We start from the raw sequence: 18,077 nt of genomic DNA, 5'->3' as shown, positions 1-18,077 counted from the left end.
TTAAAAGGGTCATCATGTAATGTCTAAGAAGGCTAGACTCACATGCAGGGAGGGGCCCTCCGTGAGCCACAGCATGGGGCCCCACCACCAACACAGCGGTCATGGGTTTGGTTTTAGCAGAGCTTGTTCAAAGAGTATTCCAAGGTGGCTGTGGGGAAGAACCAGGTAAGACTTGGCTGACTGTTCTCTCCAGCTCCAGAGTAGAAGTTCATGGAAGAAATTCTCAACAATGCTACAGAAGGTGCTGGTGCCCCCGGAGGCAGCCACATCCCTCAGTCATCCTGGAGAAATCCAAAGGGTAAAGAGATGTAGAGAGAGCACATGTCATAAACGTCACTGCAAGTTATCAGATAAACAAGGGTTCAGTCGCGTGGTACCTGCGGGGCCCATGAGTGCTTGCCTGGGCCTCACCTCATTAGAGCTGGCCTGGCAGCTCCAACAGCTCTTGGACTGTTTTTCAGTCCAAGACTTGCTTTATGAAGACAAAAAGGAATTCAGACACTCTCATCTGCGTGCCCTTGCTTTCTCTGGCAAAAGACATCGTCTCCATCACCTAGATAGAGCATTTTTCTGTGACTTCATTGCTTTAAATGTTCATTTTGAGGCCAGGTGTGGTGGCTCAAGCCAGTAATCCCAGCACGTTGGGAGCCTGAGGCAGGCGGATCACCTGATGTCAGGAATTCGAGACCAGCCTGACCAACATGGAGAAACCCCATCTCTACTGAAACTACAAAATTAGCCAGGCAAGGTGGCACATGCCTGTAATCCCAGCCCTTTGGGAGGCTGAGGCAGGAGAATCACTTGAACCTGGGAGGCAAAGGTTGCAGTGACCTGAGATCATGCCATTGCACTCCAGCCTGGGCAGTAAGAGTGAAACTCCGTCTCGAAAAAATAAAATAAAATAATAAGTGTGCATTTGGGGGCCTTTTGACATCAATTCAACTCTTTGGGTAAAATATATTTCAGAAAAACAACTGTGAACCTGGGCAACATGGCAAGACCTCGTCTCTACAAAAAATAAAAAAGTTAGCCAGGCATAGTGATGCATGCCTATAGTTCCAGCTACTTGGGAGGCTGAGGTGGGAGGATCACTTGAGCCCAGGAGTTTGAGGCTGTAGTGAGCCATGATCATGCCACTGCGCTCCAGCCTAGGCGACAGAATGAGACTCCGTCTCCAAAAAAAAGAAAAGAAGTGAAAAGAAAAGCAACTGTGAATAGGCTGAGGATCAATGAGGGGACTGACTCTCAGCAAAAGAAAAACCAGTAAGGACCAGATCAGCCATTCTCCAGACACTTCAGGGAAGGAGCCCAAACCAAAGGAGGAAAAACTACGCATTCAGTTGTTCAACTGCCTCAGCATTATTAATATATCCACCTGAAGTAGAAATGTTTTGAGACTTAACGACCATCATCAATATCCCTCTGCACCCCCTTCTTCCTACCACTTGGGAATCTTTGGGGCATAGTTAGGTTCACAGCCACCTACAAGGAAGGTCCCAGGTTGTCATTCTTCATACCTTAAAGGAATTTTCCTGATGCTAACACACTCCCAGGTGTTTCACAGAATTCCACCAAAGCTGGGGGGTAAGATTCTTCTGTCGTCTTCTCATCCTAGCCACAACCTCAACCAGTATGTACCATACTCCTGCCAGGAGATTCAACTGCACCAACACCAGGTGCACAGTTCCCCATTGACCTACCCACTCCTCATCCTCTGCCCCGTCCCCCTGCTCTCGGATCTCCGCTGCAGCCCCCTCCGAACACTTTTGGGCCATGATGTTGTCTGTCCAGGATGCCCCTGTCTTTCCATCACCAGCGAAATTACACTTTGTCACGGTTCCAGCCTCAAGTTTGGCCAGTGAATCTGAAAGAAGAGACGAAGTTGAATGTCCTCTGTCCCTGTGGTGGAAACAGCGAGGGCTGGGCCCATTCTGGTGGGGTCCCCTAGGCCTGGGTTAAGCCACCGTTTTTTCCAGGCCTAGATGTGGTCAGTGAATCCCTGGGTGGGACCCCCAAGGTATGGTGGGGAGAGGTCGCTCACAGGAACCATGGGATTGGGTGGCACCTGGGGATCCAGGCTGTCGAGCCTAATGGCCCTAGGGCACTTGTGCAGGGATTTAGGAGTAAATCTCCAGGGCTTGGTTGTGTCCCCACGGAGGCCAGACCTTGCCTGCTCCCACGAGCTCTAGACATGAGGGAGGCCAAGAGCTCCCATGGGCCACACAGGAATGGTGGGCCCCAGTGAGGGTTGCACTGCTCACCCAGGAAGGGACCATCGCCCCGAGTCTTCAGCCGTACCCCGGCCCCCAGCTCGAGCTCCATTGCCTCCATCTCCGACTCGGGCATCCAGAACGCCACTGTGTGGTCGGGGGCGAGGCTCTCTGTCAGTGCCAGCAGCTCTGGCTTGTTGACCAGCCCCTTTAGCGCCTCGGGCGTGAGCCTGTCAGTGTCCCCCTTGGCTTCCACCTCTGCAGGCACAGAGCACAGGAGGGTCATTATCACTGTGGCAGCAAGCACTTCTGGAGGGCCTCTCAAGAGCCAGGTGAGGGCTGAGTGGTTCCAAGCTCAGTCACCCGGAGGCTGGGACTCGGTGCCCATTCTGCGAGTCCTCAACAAGGAACTCCACAGCAGAGGCGGACAGGCATGGGCTGGGGACAGGCAGCCTGGTGCAGATCTGAGCTCCACAATAACTTGGGCAAGTTACATCACCTCTCTGTACCCAAAAAATAGGCTAAAATCGGTACCTACCTGACAGGACTGACATGACATATAAAGGAAATAAAGACGCGCCTGGCATGTGGACCCCTCAGTGAGCGTTCATATGTTTTCACTATTCCCATCTTACAGATGGGAATAGTGAAAAACCAAGGCTTAGAGAGGTTCAGTAATTAGCTCAAGGTCACATAGTAGTAGAGGAGGCAGGATTCAAAGCACCCCAACACAATTCCATCTTGAGACCCCGGTGGCCAGGAAGGGTTCTCTCCAAGCCCTCAGGGTCTCCTTGGCTGGGGTGAGGTCTACTGGAACCAAGAGTAAACTCTGGTAGTCCCCCTCCTCTTTCCTGTTCCTGGCAGAGTTCATGGGCTAAGGGAGGAGTCCTAAATCCAGGTGCTGGATTAGGGGAGGGGCACTCCTGGACTGTGAAGTGGGCCCAGCCTCACAGGGCTGGGTGTTCACAAGGCCACACCCCAGCACAGCAATCCCGGAGCTTGTCCCACAGGCTGCCTGTGCCACGCCAAGCCCAGGTGGCCGCACTTTGCTGAAGAACATCCCAGTCAACCCATGAACACATTTCATGGAGCACATTTCATTCATAGGGTACAACCTCAGCCGACCTCTGTCAGGGACGCCTTCTGAGACTGCACAGGTGGCTGCCCCCACAGGACCACTCCATTCTCAGCCCTCTGCCCGACACCGCTAGACAGAGCATCTCACCTTCTTTGCAAGGTAACAGAAGCCATCGAGTGGGGCCTCCCACTTCCCTGACACCACTTACCTGTCAACTCACTTTTTTTTTTTTTTTTTTTTTTTTTTTTGAGACGGAGTCTCGCTCTGTCACCCAGGCTGGAGTGCTGTGGCCGGATCTCAGCTCACTGCAAGCTCCGCCTCCCGGGTTCACGCCATTCTCCTGCCTCAGCCTCCCGGGTAGCTGGGACTACAGGCGCCGCCACCTCGCCCGGCTAGTTTTTTGTAGTTTTTAGTAGAGACGGGGTTTCACCGGGTTAGCCAGGATGGTCTCGATCTCCTGTCCTCGTGATCCGCCCGTCTCGGCCTCCCAAAGTGCTGGGATTACAGGCTTGAGCCACCGCGCCCGGCAACTCACTTTTTTTTTTAGATGGAGTCTCACTCTGTCACCCAGGCTGGAGTGCAGTGGCACAATCTCAGCTTATTGCAACCTCTGCCTCCTGGGTTTGAGCAATTCTCCTGCCTTAGCCTCCCGAGTAGATGGGATTACAGGTGTGCGCCACCACAACTGGCTGATTTTTGTATTTTTGGTAGAGATGGGGTTTCACCATGTTGGCCAGGCTGGTCTCAAACTCCCGACCTCAGGTGATCCACCCACCTCAGCCTCCCAAAGTGCTAGGATTACAGGCGTGAGCCACCACGCCCAGCCGTCAACTCACTTCTGACCACACAAAACATCTCCTCTTTCCTTCAGTCTCAAAGGATAGGAGGCCTCTCCTCCGGCCTCAAGCCAGCTCCTCCATCTGGGCTGCAGACCCCTTCCCACCTCCTGAGGACCTGTCTCTCTCTCCCTATTCCTTGACCTTTCCTCAAGGCCTTCCTGCATTCTGGCTTTGACACCTACTGCTCCCGACCCCGTGTACCCCCACCAGAGTCACCGGTGAGCTCTTAACCTGAAAACCTCTTGGATGCTCCATATCTCAGATCTAACTAAGCCTTGGGCAGTGCCTGACCCCACTGCTAGCTTCTCACGCCTGTTCCCCTTGGCTTCGAGGGGCTTTAGAGACATGACACCTTCCCCATCCCTCGGACCTTTCAGTGGCTCCATCTCCTGCTCTTCCTTCTCCATCCACCTCCCATTGTTGCTGTTTCCCAAGACAACCTCCTGGGCCCACTTCTTTTCTCCTCCTGGGTAACTTGGTCCACTTCCGTAGCTTCAATACTCTCAATGTGCTGCAGCCCTGTTCTCTCCCCAAGTTCTAGAACTGTCCTCCAAGGCCTCAGTGGACCTCTACCCAGCAGTGCTCCTGGCAACTCAAACTCGGTGTGTTCCAAACAGATCTCCTCCACACAAACCTCTCACTCCTTCATTCCCCCGAGCCTGGCACCCATGCCCAACCTCTGGCGTCATCACGACTCCTTCCTCTTCCTCCCCAATAGCCAAGCCAACAGGCCACTGTGCCTCCTCTAGCTTGAGCTGCTCCAGTCTCTGTACCCCCACTGACAGGTCCTTAATCCTGGCCTTCTTATCTCTGTCCTAGGTGACCATAACAGCTTCTTCACAGGCCTCGCTGGGTTCCAGGCTATTTGCCTCCCTGGGGATTTTCAAACACAGACCTGATCACGTCACCTGCCTACTTAAAACCACTCACTACAGGGCTGCCCTCCACCCTCGGTTAGAGTTGAGCTCCTCAGTGCCCGCTCCTCCTGCTGCCTGCCCTGCATGGCTTCTCATACCTGGATCAGGAACTCTTCAACTTCCAGGCATTGGGCACCCTCTGCCTCTCTGAAACACCCTGCAAATCCCTGGCACCTGGCTGACCTCTGCTTATCTTTCAGGATTCAGTCCTGGTATTCCCTGCTCCAGGGCATCCCCAGTCATGCCTGCCTGGGCTCAGCGCCCTTCACAGGATCCAGGCCCAGGCCTCTCCATCTCCTCTACTGGACCGAGACCATTTCAAGTATATGACTGGGTTTTGTTCATCCCTGAACCCCTCAGTATGTGGCACAAGGGCTGGCACATGATACAGATGATCCCTAATGTTCAGAGAGTCAATGAGTAACTGAAGGTATGAATGAATAAAGTGATAGCGTCCCACTCAACCTCAAAACCTTCTCACCCAGGGGCAGACAGCAAAGAGGCCCTACCAGAGACAAAATCAGGAAAAAGAACAAGATCATGGAGGGTCTGCTATGGTCAGAATGTATCCCCCAAAATTCACATGTTGACAGGAGGCTGAGGCAGGACAATCACTTGAGCCGAGAGGTGGAGGTTGCAGTGAGCCAAGATTGAGCCACTCACTCCAGCCTGGGTGACAGAGCCAGACTTTGTCTCAGACAGAAAAAGAAAAGAAAAGAAAAACAAAGAGACAAACTCAGCTGTCTTTCCTCCACTGACGGAGTATGGACGTAATGCCTAGAAGTAAAGTGGCCACTGAAAAGTATTATTATTATTATTATTACTATTATTTTTTTGAGACAGAGTCTCACTCTGTTGCCTAGGCTGGAGTGCAGTGGTGGGATCTCGGCTCACTGCAACCTCCACCTCCAGGGTTCAAGCGATTCTCCTTCCTCAGCCTCCCAAGTAGCTGGGATTACAGGTGCCTGCCACCATGCCCAGCTAATTTTTGTATTTTTAGTAGAGATAGGGTTTCACCATGTTGGCCAGGCTGGTCTCGAACTCCTGACCTCAAGTGAGCCACCCACCTCGGCCTCCCAAAGTGCTGGGATTACAGGCATGAGCCACTGCACTCACCCTAAAATTTTTTACAAAAGAAAAAAATCATACGTTGAAACTTAATCACCAACGTGATAGTATTAAGAGGTGGGTCCTTTATGAGGTGAGTAGGTCATGGCATATGAGTGGGATGAGTGCCTTTACAGAAGAGGCTGAAGACAGACCTGCCTTGCCTTCTGCCATGTGGGACTCAGCAAGAAGGCGCCGTCTCTGAAACACAAAGCAAGCTCTCACCAGACACCGAATCTGCTGGCACCTTGACCTTGGACTTCCCTGCCTCCAGAACTGTAAGCAAGACATTTTTGTTCTTAAGCAGGTGCGGTGGCACACACCTACAGTCCCAGCTATTCTGGAGGCTGAGGAGGGAGGATCACTTGAAGACTGTAATGCGCTATGATTGCACCTGAGAATAGCCACTATATTCCAGCCTGGGCTACATAGCAAAATCCAGCCACTAAAAATGCACAAAGAAATAAAAAAAATTTAAATTAAGAATAAATACAATAAACAAACACATTTCTGTTGTTGATAAATCATCCAACCTAAGGTATTTTGTTATATAACACGCATGGACTAAGAGCCCAGAACCAAATGAGGATTTGGGCAGTAAAACGGAGACCGCCTAGGGCCTGGCCTGGGCTCTGCACAAAGGCAGTTAGAGCCCAAAGCCAGGTTTGTGGGTGATTCTGCCAGACACAGGAAATGGCAGGAGGTGGGAAGGCCAGCCTGGCCCCTGGGATGGAGGGGAGGGAACGGGAATCCTCTGAGTGAATGGGAGGCAGGAAGGAGTCCAGCCCCGGGGGTGGGTGGGGAAGCCTCAGGCCACACACGGGGCTTCAGCGTCAAGCAGGATGAGAAGACACTTTCCAGGGGCCAAGAGGCTCAGAAGACAAAGGCTGCCACACTGCAGGAGAGCCCTGAGGGAGGGAGGAAAGGCACAGGATACCTACTGTAGGATGACATGAGGAAGCCCGTGTTCACCCTCCTGGTGGCGCTGAAGTTGGGCTCGATTTCATTTCCCTTGGCGTCGAATTTACGGCGATGGATGTGACTGGGCCGGATATACAGCACATAGTAGCGCTCCTGGGGCCAGGCAGACAGAGAGTGAGGGAGGCGGCCTCATCCCACAACACACACACTCTGGGCTCTGGCTGCAGCCCTGCCAACCTCACATCTACCCTGGAAGCCCACCTCGGCTCCAAAAGATGTTCAAGCTAGACAGATGCCCCAGCCCCACCAAATATTTATTCATTCATGGGTTCACAAGAGCACCTGCCACATATAATGAGTCCTGCTAGAAGTTCCTAACAGGGCAAGCCCAGAGCTTCCACACAGCCAAAGACAAAGAGTATATACAGAAAACCATAACTTGGGCTGGGCGCAGTGACTCACGCCTGTAATCCCAGCACTCTGGGAGGCCGTGGCAGGCGGATCATGAGGTCAGGAGTTCAAGACCAACCTGACCAGCATGGGGAAACCCCGTCTCTACTAAAAATACAAAAAATTAGTCAGGCATGGTGGCAGGTGCCTGTAATTCCAGCTACTCAGGAGGCTGAGGCAGGAGAATCGCTTGAACCCAGGAGGCAGAGGTTGCAGTGAGCCAAGATCATGCCATTGTACTCCAGCTTGGGCAACAGAGCAAGATTCCATCTCAAGAAGAAAAGAAAGAAAGAAAAGAAAGAAAAAAGAAAGAAAATCATAATTCGGCCAGGCAAGGTGGCTCATGCCTGTCATCCCAGCACTCTGGAAGGCCAAGGTGGGTGGGTCACTTGAAGTCAGGAGCTCAAGACCAGCCTGGCCAGCATGATGAAACCCTGTCTCTATCAAAAATATAAAAAATTAGCGAGGTGTGGTAGCATGCGCCTGTAATCCCAGCTACTCAGGAGGCTAAGGCAGGAGAATCGCTTGAGCCCAGGAGGCGGAGGTTGCTGTAAGCTGAGATCATGCCACTGTACTCCAGCTGGGGTGACAGAATGAGACTCCATCTCAAAAAAACAAAACAAAACAAAATCCATAACCCAAGTCCGAGGACCCCAAATACCATGGAGCAGGAATGGGTGCTGCCAAGGTGCAATGGAAAAGGCACTGAAAAGGAGCCCTGGGTGAGGGTAGCCACTCTGCCCCTTCCAGCAGATGCAGTGCGTGGGACAAGCCACTCAGTTTCCCCATCACATGGGGATAATGTGATGTCTGTGTTTAAGAATATTATGAGGGTTCAACGAAATAACAGAGGGGCAAGCACAGTGCCAAGCGTGAAGTGTGCTGTAAATGCTGTTTGCCAGTTGTTCAAGGCAGGTGGGTGAAATGCTCCCAGGGCCTGAAGAACAGGTGGGCACTTCCTGGTAGAATCAAGAAAGATGAAGTCTTGGAGGGTGAGGAAGTCTGCCAACTGTGGGAATAAGAAGCCGTAGGAAGAACATTAAAAGCCTGGGACAGTATAGGAAATGAAAGCCAAGAGGCCCCTGTGCATGTTTGAGCCACACAGGGCACCTGGAGGCCTTCTGGGAGCCCAGGCTGGGAAAGCAAGTGAGCTTGGTTCAGGACAGGCCTTGAGTTGGCATTTGGAGTTTGGATTTTATCTGATGGACAAGGAATCCTGAAAGGTTTCTGAGCAGCAGTGAGACCCTCAGATATGTATTTCTGGAAAGACATTTGTCCTGTTGGCAGCAGGGCAGGGATGAGCTCTGGGGACAGCCAGAAGGCAGAGGGACAGGTGCAAGGTTTTATCAGGACAGGCTGAGGGCCCATCTGAGGTAAGCAGCCATGGAAAGAGGAAGGGAAGGCAGGGGAGGGGGAGGAATGGGCAAGGGAGGAGCCCAGCAGGACCTGGCATTGCTTTCCTGGGGAGGAGACAGTGAGGGTTCACAGCCTAGTGGCTGGGAGGGCAACTGAACCATCACCAGGAATGGAACTCAGAGGAGGCAAGTTTTAAGAGGGGCTAGGAGAAGGCCCTGCCTGAGGGCAGCTGAGGCAAGTAAGCCCCATATCAGCATGGAGACACTGCTGGGCTCTCCTGGGCAGGCTGGCTAGGGGCTCTGAGGGGTGTTCCCACCTGCTGACTGTGTGCTAAGGAGGGGAAGGTGCAGCAAAATACACCTGACATGAAAATAGTGCTGAGTGTTCTCATGGGGTATAGGAGGGACATGCAGGCTCCATGTAGCACCAGGCCTCTGGCCCTACTGGAGGGGACATTTTTAGAGACCAAGCTCAGTTATAGAGACCAAGGAGATAAGGTGGTCAGCACATCTAGGTGGGGCTATTTGAAAGGGGAGTGGAAAGTCAGAACTAGCACTCAGAAAAAAGACACAGGTTAGTAGTGGATGGTGAATGCCGGTGTACCCACAGACACCTGAGATGGGGTGGTGATACAGGGCATGACCCCAGGAGGCTGAGAGGGCAAAGGCATCCAGGACATCAACATGGGAACTGAAGCCCCAGACAGTGTCTGAGTTTACATTCAGGCAAGACTGGGGTTTACGGCCTGGTCCGCCTTCTCAGCCATGACCCAGGCTCTTCTGGAAAGAATACAGGCCCTCCCAACTGTCTGCTGCCCAACACAGCCTTAAACTATTCTCCTTCCAGCTGGTGGTCCCATTTGGCTGGAAATCTCCTGACCTACTTCCCACTTGCTTTCTAAGCCCATCAAGAATCCCCACTCATGGCACTGGAAGGACCCAGCACAAGGAGATGCCATAGTGGGTAACGACCGTGAAGTCAGTGCCTTCTAGCTAGCACTGAGGAAGCATCCTCACCTTCCTGCCATGAGCGTCCAAGATGCTGTGCCGAGACACATCGATCACTGCTCCCTCCAGCAGGACACCATTTCCCCTGGGGATGAATGGGAAAGAAAGGATAGTCGGTTCTGTCACTCCTCAGCAAATCTCACCTGTGTCTCCTATTCACCCAACCCTGAGCAGGCTGGGTATTGAGCAGTTCCCTTCCCCGTGCTTCCTACATAGGGGTCTCCAACCCTGCAAGGGTCCCAAAGGCTGGGGCATTGCCCAGACGCCAGGAGGAACCTTGTCAGGCTGTCCTAAGATCAAGTTACGGTCCCCTCCTACAAGGCCACTGGGAGTTACCGGAACCAGAGTCTCAGTCTTATCTACAAAATGGGGAGGAAAACAGCCGCCTCACTCTGCTCCTCTGATGATGACACAAGATCATGTGTGTGAAGGCGTTTTGTAAGCTATTAAGTGCTTACTAAATATAAAATATTTTACTTTTTTATTGGGCCAAATGTGGGGGTAGGTATCTAAGCTGCAATAAGCTATTTTCCCTTTCCACCTGTTTTTAAACACTCTCATATTCCTGTTCTCATTCATATCCAGGTGGTCATTAACCTGAGGAAAAGGTTATTTCTGAGAGGTGAAGAAACCAAAACTCAGAAGTCTGGGACTAGCACAAGATCACACAGTCCTTCACTGAGGGGAAGTGGACCCCTGGCTTCCTGACTCTAGCTTTCATAAAAGCAGAACCTGGAGGCTTCCTTTTTTGCATCCACAGAAATGGAGAAGGGTAGGGACAGCTGAAGATGACAGTGGAAGAGGGATGGGAGTGGGAAGTGAAAACTCTACCTAACTTGTCTCTATCCAATCCATCCCCACTACCCCCCCACAATTATTTTTCTAAATATTTAACTGACAAAGACTGTATATATTCAAGGTGCACAACGGGATGATTTAAGTACACACTATGTAATGATTACCACAAATTAATGAACACACCCACCAGACCCCATGCTGTACATTAGATCCCCAGAAATTGTTTATTCTGTAACTGAAAGTTTGTACCCTTGATCATTTCCCCACCCCCATCCCCAACCCCATCCACTATCCCCTGGCAATCACTGTTCACTGTTCTACTGTTTCTTTTCTTTTGACAGAGTCTCGCTCTGTCGCCCAGGCTGGAGTGCAGTGGCACAATCTCACTGCAACCTCCACCTCGCAAGTTCAAGCGATTCTCATGCCTCAGCCTCCCAAATAGCTGGGATTACAGGTATCTGCCACCACACCCGGCTAATTTTTGCATTTTTAGTAGAGACAGGGTTTCACCACCAGGCTGGTCTCAAACTCCTAACCTCAAGTGATCCACCTGCCTTGGCCTCCCAAAGTGCTGGGATTACAGGCCTGAACCACAGCGGCCGGCCTGTTCTGCTGTTTCTATGGTTCCACCCTTTCATGGGTTCCACATAGGAGATCACACAGTATTTGTCTTTCTGTGTCTGGCTTATTTCACTTAGCACAATTCTTTAGTGCAATTGTAAATGGAATGGTCCGTTCAGTCTCATAACCCTGTGACGACAGGGCCTGGCCCTCCAAATCCTCCTCACCTAGGCAGGCCCTGCTCTGGACCAGCACGCCCGCTGTTCCCGCCACAGCACGGCCAGTGTCCCTTCTGGGGCAGGGCATGAGCCTGTGCAAAAGCAGCGTGGCAAGTAGCTGGAGTTTATAGTTAGGGGGGTGGGGTGGGGCCGGAGGTCGGCGTGAGGTGAAGCACAGCCTTCCGAGACCTGTCTGGGGGTCGGGACCCTCTCTCCTGTCTGGGGTTCGGGACCCTCTCTCGAGGGCAGGAGGACAGGTGGGGAGCTTTAAGCCGATCTGTGTCATGGGGTCGCAGGACGGGCGCGGTGGCAGGAGCGCCGGGAGGGGTGGACTGGAGGCGGAGAGGCGGCTTTGGCAACCCCAGTTTTCCTCCACCCGCATCCCATTCCCCGATCCTGGAGCGGGGTTCGAGCCGGGGCAGGGGAGGCCGACCCGAGGCCGTGCGCCCAGGCCTACCCCTGGTGGGCGGCGGGGTCCCAGGCCCCCGGTAGCCGGACGCTCTGCACCGCCTTGTTCCGGAGCGCGCCGTCGTGGTAGATGCGGCTCATTCTCCCGACCGCCCAGGCACCCACGCACAGAGCCGGCGCACTGGGCTGGGGGCGCGGCGCGGGAAGCGCTACAGGACGCGCTGGGGACCCGCGATTCCCAGCCGGCGGATCCGGGAATGGCGCGGCCCGGCCCTCGGGCGTTCCTCGGCGGGATTTAAAGGGACCGAGCTCCATTCCTGCCCGCCAGGCCGCGCGCGGCAGGGGTTGGGCTTCCGGGAGGACCCTGGCTGGGGGTTTAGCACAGTGGGGCAGAAAGGCCATGCCTTTCTCTTGTCTCTCTCTCTTCCTTATTCCTAGAGGAAGATCCCTGCCCCAGCACACGCAAAAAGGGAAACTGAGGCCCCGAGATCCTATTAAAGAAGATCCTTTGTAGGATTAGCCCGTGAAGGATGGGTTTCTGGGAAGCAGAAGGGAGAACAGCCACTGGGGAGGATTGGGTGGTCAGCTTAGAAGCTGTCCGTTATGCCCTGCCCGCGGCCCTACAATGGCTGAGTCAGGCATCCCAGGGATCTGTGACCAGGGAGCTGGGGCATGGGTGTCAGAACAGAGACGCCTAAGTTTGAATCCCAGCTGTGAGCTTGGGCAAGCTCCTCAACCTCTCTGATTCCATGCTTCCTCTGTAAAATGGGGTCGGTATCAGGGGGATTGTAAAGTTTAACACGAGCTCACCCTTTTTACAACATAGCATTGCCCTCCTCCTTCTTCCCGCACAGCTCCTGAACTCCTCCCTGGCCCCACAGTGCCCTTTGCCCAAGTATGTCATAGTCCATAGGTGCATTTTCCAAGCCTGGTACAGGAGATTCTTCTGACCCTGGGATTGCTGAAGAATCTTGTTCTTTTGTTTGGTTTCTTAGTGCCAGACCTGGGGCAGGTGGGCCCATTCAGGGAGGCCAGGTGTAACCCCGGTGGGGGGGGGGGGGCGGCATTTAAAGGGGGTGGTGGCCAGGCAGATGCCTAGGAGTCCAGCATGAGCTGTCAATGTTGGAAGAAGCAAGCACTTTCTCCCTTCCCTGCTACACACACACACACACACACACACACACACCCCATGACTTTCTTGGGTCCTAGGCACTTTTGTTTTCAAGGGACCCTTTCTCCATTAAAAATTTTTTTAAAAATTATATCTTACCACTGGGTTGGCATAAAGATGAATATATGAATTTTATATATTTTATTTTATTTTATTTTTTTGAGACAGAGTCTTGGTATGTTGCCCAGGCTGGAGTGCAGTGGTGCAATCTTGGCTCACTGTAACCTTTGCCTCCCAGGTTCTAGTGATTCTCCTGCCTCAGACTCCTGAGTAGCTGGGATTATAGGCACTCACCACCACACCCGACTAATTTTTGTATTTTTAGTAGAGATGGAGTTTCACCATGTTGGCCAGCCTGGTCTCAAACTCCTGACCTCATGTGATCTGCCTGCCTTGGCCTCCCAAAGTGCTAGGATTACAGGCCTGAGCCACTGCTCCTGGCCTGAAGTATTTTCTTCAACCTAAACATATATATATTTTTTTCTGCATACAATCATCCATTACTAAACATATTTTTAGGAAGAAAGAGCACCTGTAGTTCCAGCTACTCAGGAGGCCGAAGTGGGAGGATCACTTGAGCCCAGGAGTTTGAGTCCAGCCTAGGCAACATAGCGAAACCCTGCCTATTAAAAAAAAAAAAAAGAAATTAAATTTAAATTTCAAAAGAATAAAAACATTTTGTGGACCACTAAAAGTATGATGGGCCTAATGGATGAATCAGTTCCACTCCTATCTGGCCTACCTGGCTGCCTGGTATATGTCTGAGAAGGAAAAACATAGAAAAGCCCTACTGGAAAGCCCCTCTGGGCAGAACTGTCCCTTGGCCCTCTCTGCTCAAAACCTTCCAGCTGCTCACAGCCACCTGGCTGGCATGCCCTCCTCCTCTTTCCCCTTTCTGTGTCATGTTCCCCCTCACTGTGGCTCCAACTCTGCATAGCCATCTATGGTAGCCACTAACCACATGTGGCTACTTAAATTTAGATTCTAATTGATTAAACCTAAATAAAATGTAAAACTCGATTCCTCACTTTCACTAGCCACATTTTTAAGTGCTCAATAGCAATGTGTGTTTAGCGACTACAAGATACAGAACGTTTCTTCGTTGCAGAAAGTTCTATTGGACAGGGCTACTCTACACCCTCTCAGGAAGAGTCATCTGCTTATTAGGCTCTGCAACTTCACCCCATCAGCATAATCTGTAGGCCAGGCCCAGCAAGACAGAGGAACCCAAAAGAACAAAAGGAAAATTTTGGAAAGGTTTTGACATTTATTTCCTAAAAAGCATCAATCATCATGGGAAAAAAACCCAGAATTTTGTTGGACTTTCTTACATGTATTTTGCAGTTTAATAATGTCTCTATATTAAATTATAAACTGCAAGGTACCATGGAGACAGTATCAAGTCATCTTCGATTAACACCATTCAACATTTGATTCCTACACTAACTCCCCTTGCTTTCATTTCTTCATCATCATCAAACTTTCTAAAATGTCCAGTTTTTTGTTGTTTTTTGTTTTCTTGAGGCAGAGTCTCACTTTGTCACTCAGGCTAGAGTGCAGTGGTGCAATCTTGGTTTACTGCAACCTCTGTGATTCTCCCACCTCAGCCTCCCAAGTAGCTGGGATTACAAGCGTGCACCACCATGTGCAGCTAATTTTTTTTTTTTTTTTTTTTTTTTGAGATGGAGTCTTGCTCTGTCACCAGGCTGGAATACAATGGCGTGATCTTGGCTCACTGCAACCTCTGCCTTCTGGGTTCAAGCGATTCTCGTGCCTCAGCCTCTCGAGTAGCTGGGATTACAGGCATGCGCCACCATGCCCAGATAATTTTTGTATTTTTAGTAGAGACAAGGTTTCACCATGTTGGCCAAGATGGTCTCAATCTCCTGACCTCAGGTGATCCGCCCACCTCAGCCTCCCAAACTGCTGGGATTACAGGTGTGAACCAGGGCGCCCGGCCCTCTTTTTTTTTTTTTTTAATTGTTAGCTTAAATAAATTTATAGCTACAGATGCCTGAGCTTTGGGCCTCTCAGTTCCATGAGCCCCTACTTAGGCCAGTGTTGGAAGGCTCTCATAACATGTTCACATGGGCATCCACTTTTGTAAAATTTTCATAGATAAAGCAATTTTGCTTCAAGCAGAGACTACTTTTTTTGCTCAGAATTCTCCTTTGCTTCATGTCAAGTGATGGTGGTATGAAATACGAGTGAGGGGAAGCTGGCATGGAATACATTTAGTTTGGGTTTAGTGGAATACTTTCATGTGGTCTGTACTCTTTTCCACCTATAATTAAATTATTGCCAGCCATCCTGGTGTAGAAATATCCTACCTCCCTCTGTGCCAACTCATCTGGTACAGAGCACAAAGTAGATGACATGAAGGAGTAGGGCCAGAGGTCACATCACAGTAGAAACGTGCCCTACAGTGCCTGGCACCAAGACTTTGTGGGTGCTGGAGAAGGAACAAAGTGTGAATCATAAAGTGCCAGAAGCTGGTGTGTAGAAAATTCTTTGGGCCAGGCACAGTGGCTCACACCTGTAATCCCAGCACTTTGGGAGGTCGAGGCAGGCGGATCACTTGAGGTTAGGAGTTCGAGACCAGCCTGCCCAACATGGTGAAACCCTGTCTCTACTAAAATACAAAAATTAGCCAGATGTCATGGTGCACGCCTGTAATCCCAGCTACTCGGGAGGCTGAGGCACAAGAATCGCTTGAACCTGAGGAGACGGAGGTTGCAGTAAGCTGAGATCGCACCGTGCACTCCAGCCTGGGGGACAGAGCGAGTCTCTGTCTCAAAAAAAAAAAAGAAGAGAAAAGAAAAGAAAATTTTTCCATTTATCAGACAGATGAAATTATAAGCAGAAGATTCTCCTTAACTGTAGTCAAAACCAAAGTTCTCTCAGGAATGTCTTCCCTAAAGCTGTGCATGTAATTATAAACATACCAACCATTTTTCTCCCTATCTTTTGATGGGCATCAGGCAAAATAGAATTTATCAGGATTCCTGTGTAGGGCACAAATGTCTAGCAGTAAAACAAACAGAAAATGCATTTGTGTGTTGAGTTTTAGATTTTAGGCATCACATCAGATCTTAGCATATCTGACACATCTTGTCCTGACAAAGTCTGGTGGTTCCAGAAGAAATAGCATGCCTGGCCGGGCGCGGTGGCTTACGCCTGTAATCCCAGCACTTTGGGAGGCTGAGACGGGCGGATCACAAGGTCAGGAGATCGAGACCATCCTGGCTAACATGATGAAACCCCGTCTCTACTAAAAAATACAAAAAACTAGCCGGGCGAGGTGGCGGGCGCCTGTAGTCCCAGCTACTCCGGAGGCTGAGGCAGGAGAATGGCGTAAACCCGGGAGGCGGAGCTTGCAGTGAGCTGAGATCCGGCCACTGCACTCCAGCCTGGGCGACAGAGTGAGACTCCGTCTCAAAAAAAAAAAAAAAAGAAAAAGAAATAGCATGCCAAATTGCCACCAAGACAGTGAAAAAAAAAAAAGGCTGAAGAAATTGTATACACACCACAGAGCAAAAGAAAAACAAAGGAATCGCTCAAGAGAGAAAGCATAACATGATGCCAGAATGAAGACCAAACCTATCCATCACATCACATCAATAAATGCAAATGGAGTAACCCTACTTTGGAAAGAAAATCTATGATATGCCTTTAGATTAGACATCTCTTTCTTTCTTTCTTCTTCTTTTTTTTTTTTTTTTTTTTTGACAGAGTCTTGCTCTGTCACCCAGTCTGGAGTGCAGTGGTGTGATCTCAGCTCACTGCAACCTCCACCTCCCAGGTTAAAGCTATTCTCCTGCCTCAGCCTCCCAAATAGCTAGGTTCAAGCAATTCTGCCTCAGCCTCCCAAGCAGCTAGGATTACAGGCGTGCATCACTGCACCCAGCTAATTTTTGTATTTTCAGTAGAGGCAGGGTTTCACCATGTTGGCCAGGCTGGTCTCAAACTCCTGACCTCAGGTGATCCACCTGTTTCAGCCTCTCACAGTGCTGTGATTACAGGCAAGAGCCACTGCGCCTGGCCTAGATCAAACATCTCTTAATGCCACATCAGAGCCTCTTGGCCTCACATTCTTCCCAGGTCTTTGACCTATTCTGTCCTCACCTCTCTACAGTGATCAGTTCTGCCTAGGGCCCCACTGATCTCACGTGGAAACAATCCCTCATGACAGCAATAGGTACACTATTACTAGTGGTAAGGGGCTCATGATAACCCTTGACATGAAGTGGCGTCAAAATTATTAAGGTTTTCATTTGTAGTTAATTGGGGGTGAGCTGTAGGTGGAGAGTGAAATTGGGCAGGTAAATGGGGTGTCTGTGGCATTTGATTGGTATGGAGCAATGATCATTATAAGAAATGTTGAGTAGGCTAGCTTTTATTGGGCCAGGTGTGGTGACTCACGCCTGTAATCCCAGTGCTTTGGGCAGATAAGGAGGTAGGATCACTTGAGGCCAGGAATTGAAGACCAACCCAGGCAACATAGTACGATCCTGTCTCTACAAAATTTATTTATTTAACCCTGCAACAAAAACCTTTGTTAACATTTTGAACACTTTTAGCTATTATTGAAACTGGTAATTTTACAAAAAAAAAATGTTTTATTTAGCTGGGTATGGTGAAATATGCCTGTAGTTCTAGCTACTCAGGAGACTGAGGTGGGAGACCATTTTAGCCCAGGAGTTTGAGGCTGCAGTAAGCTATGATTGCCCCATGTCACTCCAGTCTGGGCAACAGAGTGAGACTCTGTATCAAAAAAATAAAGAAAAGAAATATGGGGTAGACCAGCTTTTATTAACAGCATTGAAATCTTACAAAAAAGAAAATGATAGTCTCAGGATAGCTAACAGCCAACTTTAGACATATACAAGCCATGGGGAGGCTGGGTGTAGGGACAGGATACAATCATTTTAGAAATTTTTTTTTTTTTTTTCAGGAGACCAGAGCTTAATTATTCATTACTCAAATCAGTCTCTAGAAAACTATTTTGGTATCTATGAAAACTGAACATAGGCAAA

At 50.3% G+C, this 18,077-nt stretch overlaps 1 protein-coding gene across 3 annotated transcripts; it reads right to left on the bottom strand.

The window, feature by feature from the left end:
* Nucleotides 1-3: 3 nt before the first annotated feature.
* On the bottom strand, nt 4-12,162 carry ARPIN (actin related protein 2/3 complex inhibitor). Of its 3 annotated transcripts, XM_033189033.1 has the most exons (6): nt 11,920-12,162; nt 9,895-9,970; nt 7,093-7,225; nt 2,262-2,468; nt 1,701-1,864; nt 4-281 (listed from the first exon to the last, which is right to left on the bottom strand). In XM_033189033.1, exons 1-6 carry the CDS (start codon nt 12,009-12,011, stop codon nt 273-275), a joined length of 681 nt encoding a protein of 226 aa, XP_033044924.1. In that variant the 5' UTR covers nt 12,012-12,162; the 3' UTR covers nt 4-272. The 3 variants fall into 3 exon arrangements, with proteins under 3 accessions (XP_033044924.1, XP_033044923.1, XP_033044925.1); XM_033189032.1 differs by lacking the exon at nt 4-281 and having other exon boundaries at nt 1,336-1,864; XM_033189034.1 differs by lacking the exons at nt 4-281; nt 11,920-12,162 and adding an exon at nt 11,472-11,903 and having other exon boundaries at nt 1,336-1,864.
* Between the last annotated feature and the right edge of the window lie 5,915 nt (nt 12,163-18,077).

Source organism: Trachypithecus francoisi, unplaced genomic scaffold (genome assembly GCF_009764315.1).
Source record: "Trachypithecus francoisi isolate TF-2019V2 unplaced genomic scaffold, Tfra_2.0 Lachesis_group3, whole genome shotgun sequence".
NCBI lineage: Eukaryota > Metazoa > Chordata > Mammalia > Primates > Cercopithecidae > Trachypithecus > Trachypithecus francoisi.
The sequence above is the reverse complement of the archived record's forward strand: the minus strand, read 5'-3'. Positions and strand labels throughout refer to the sequence as shown.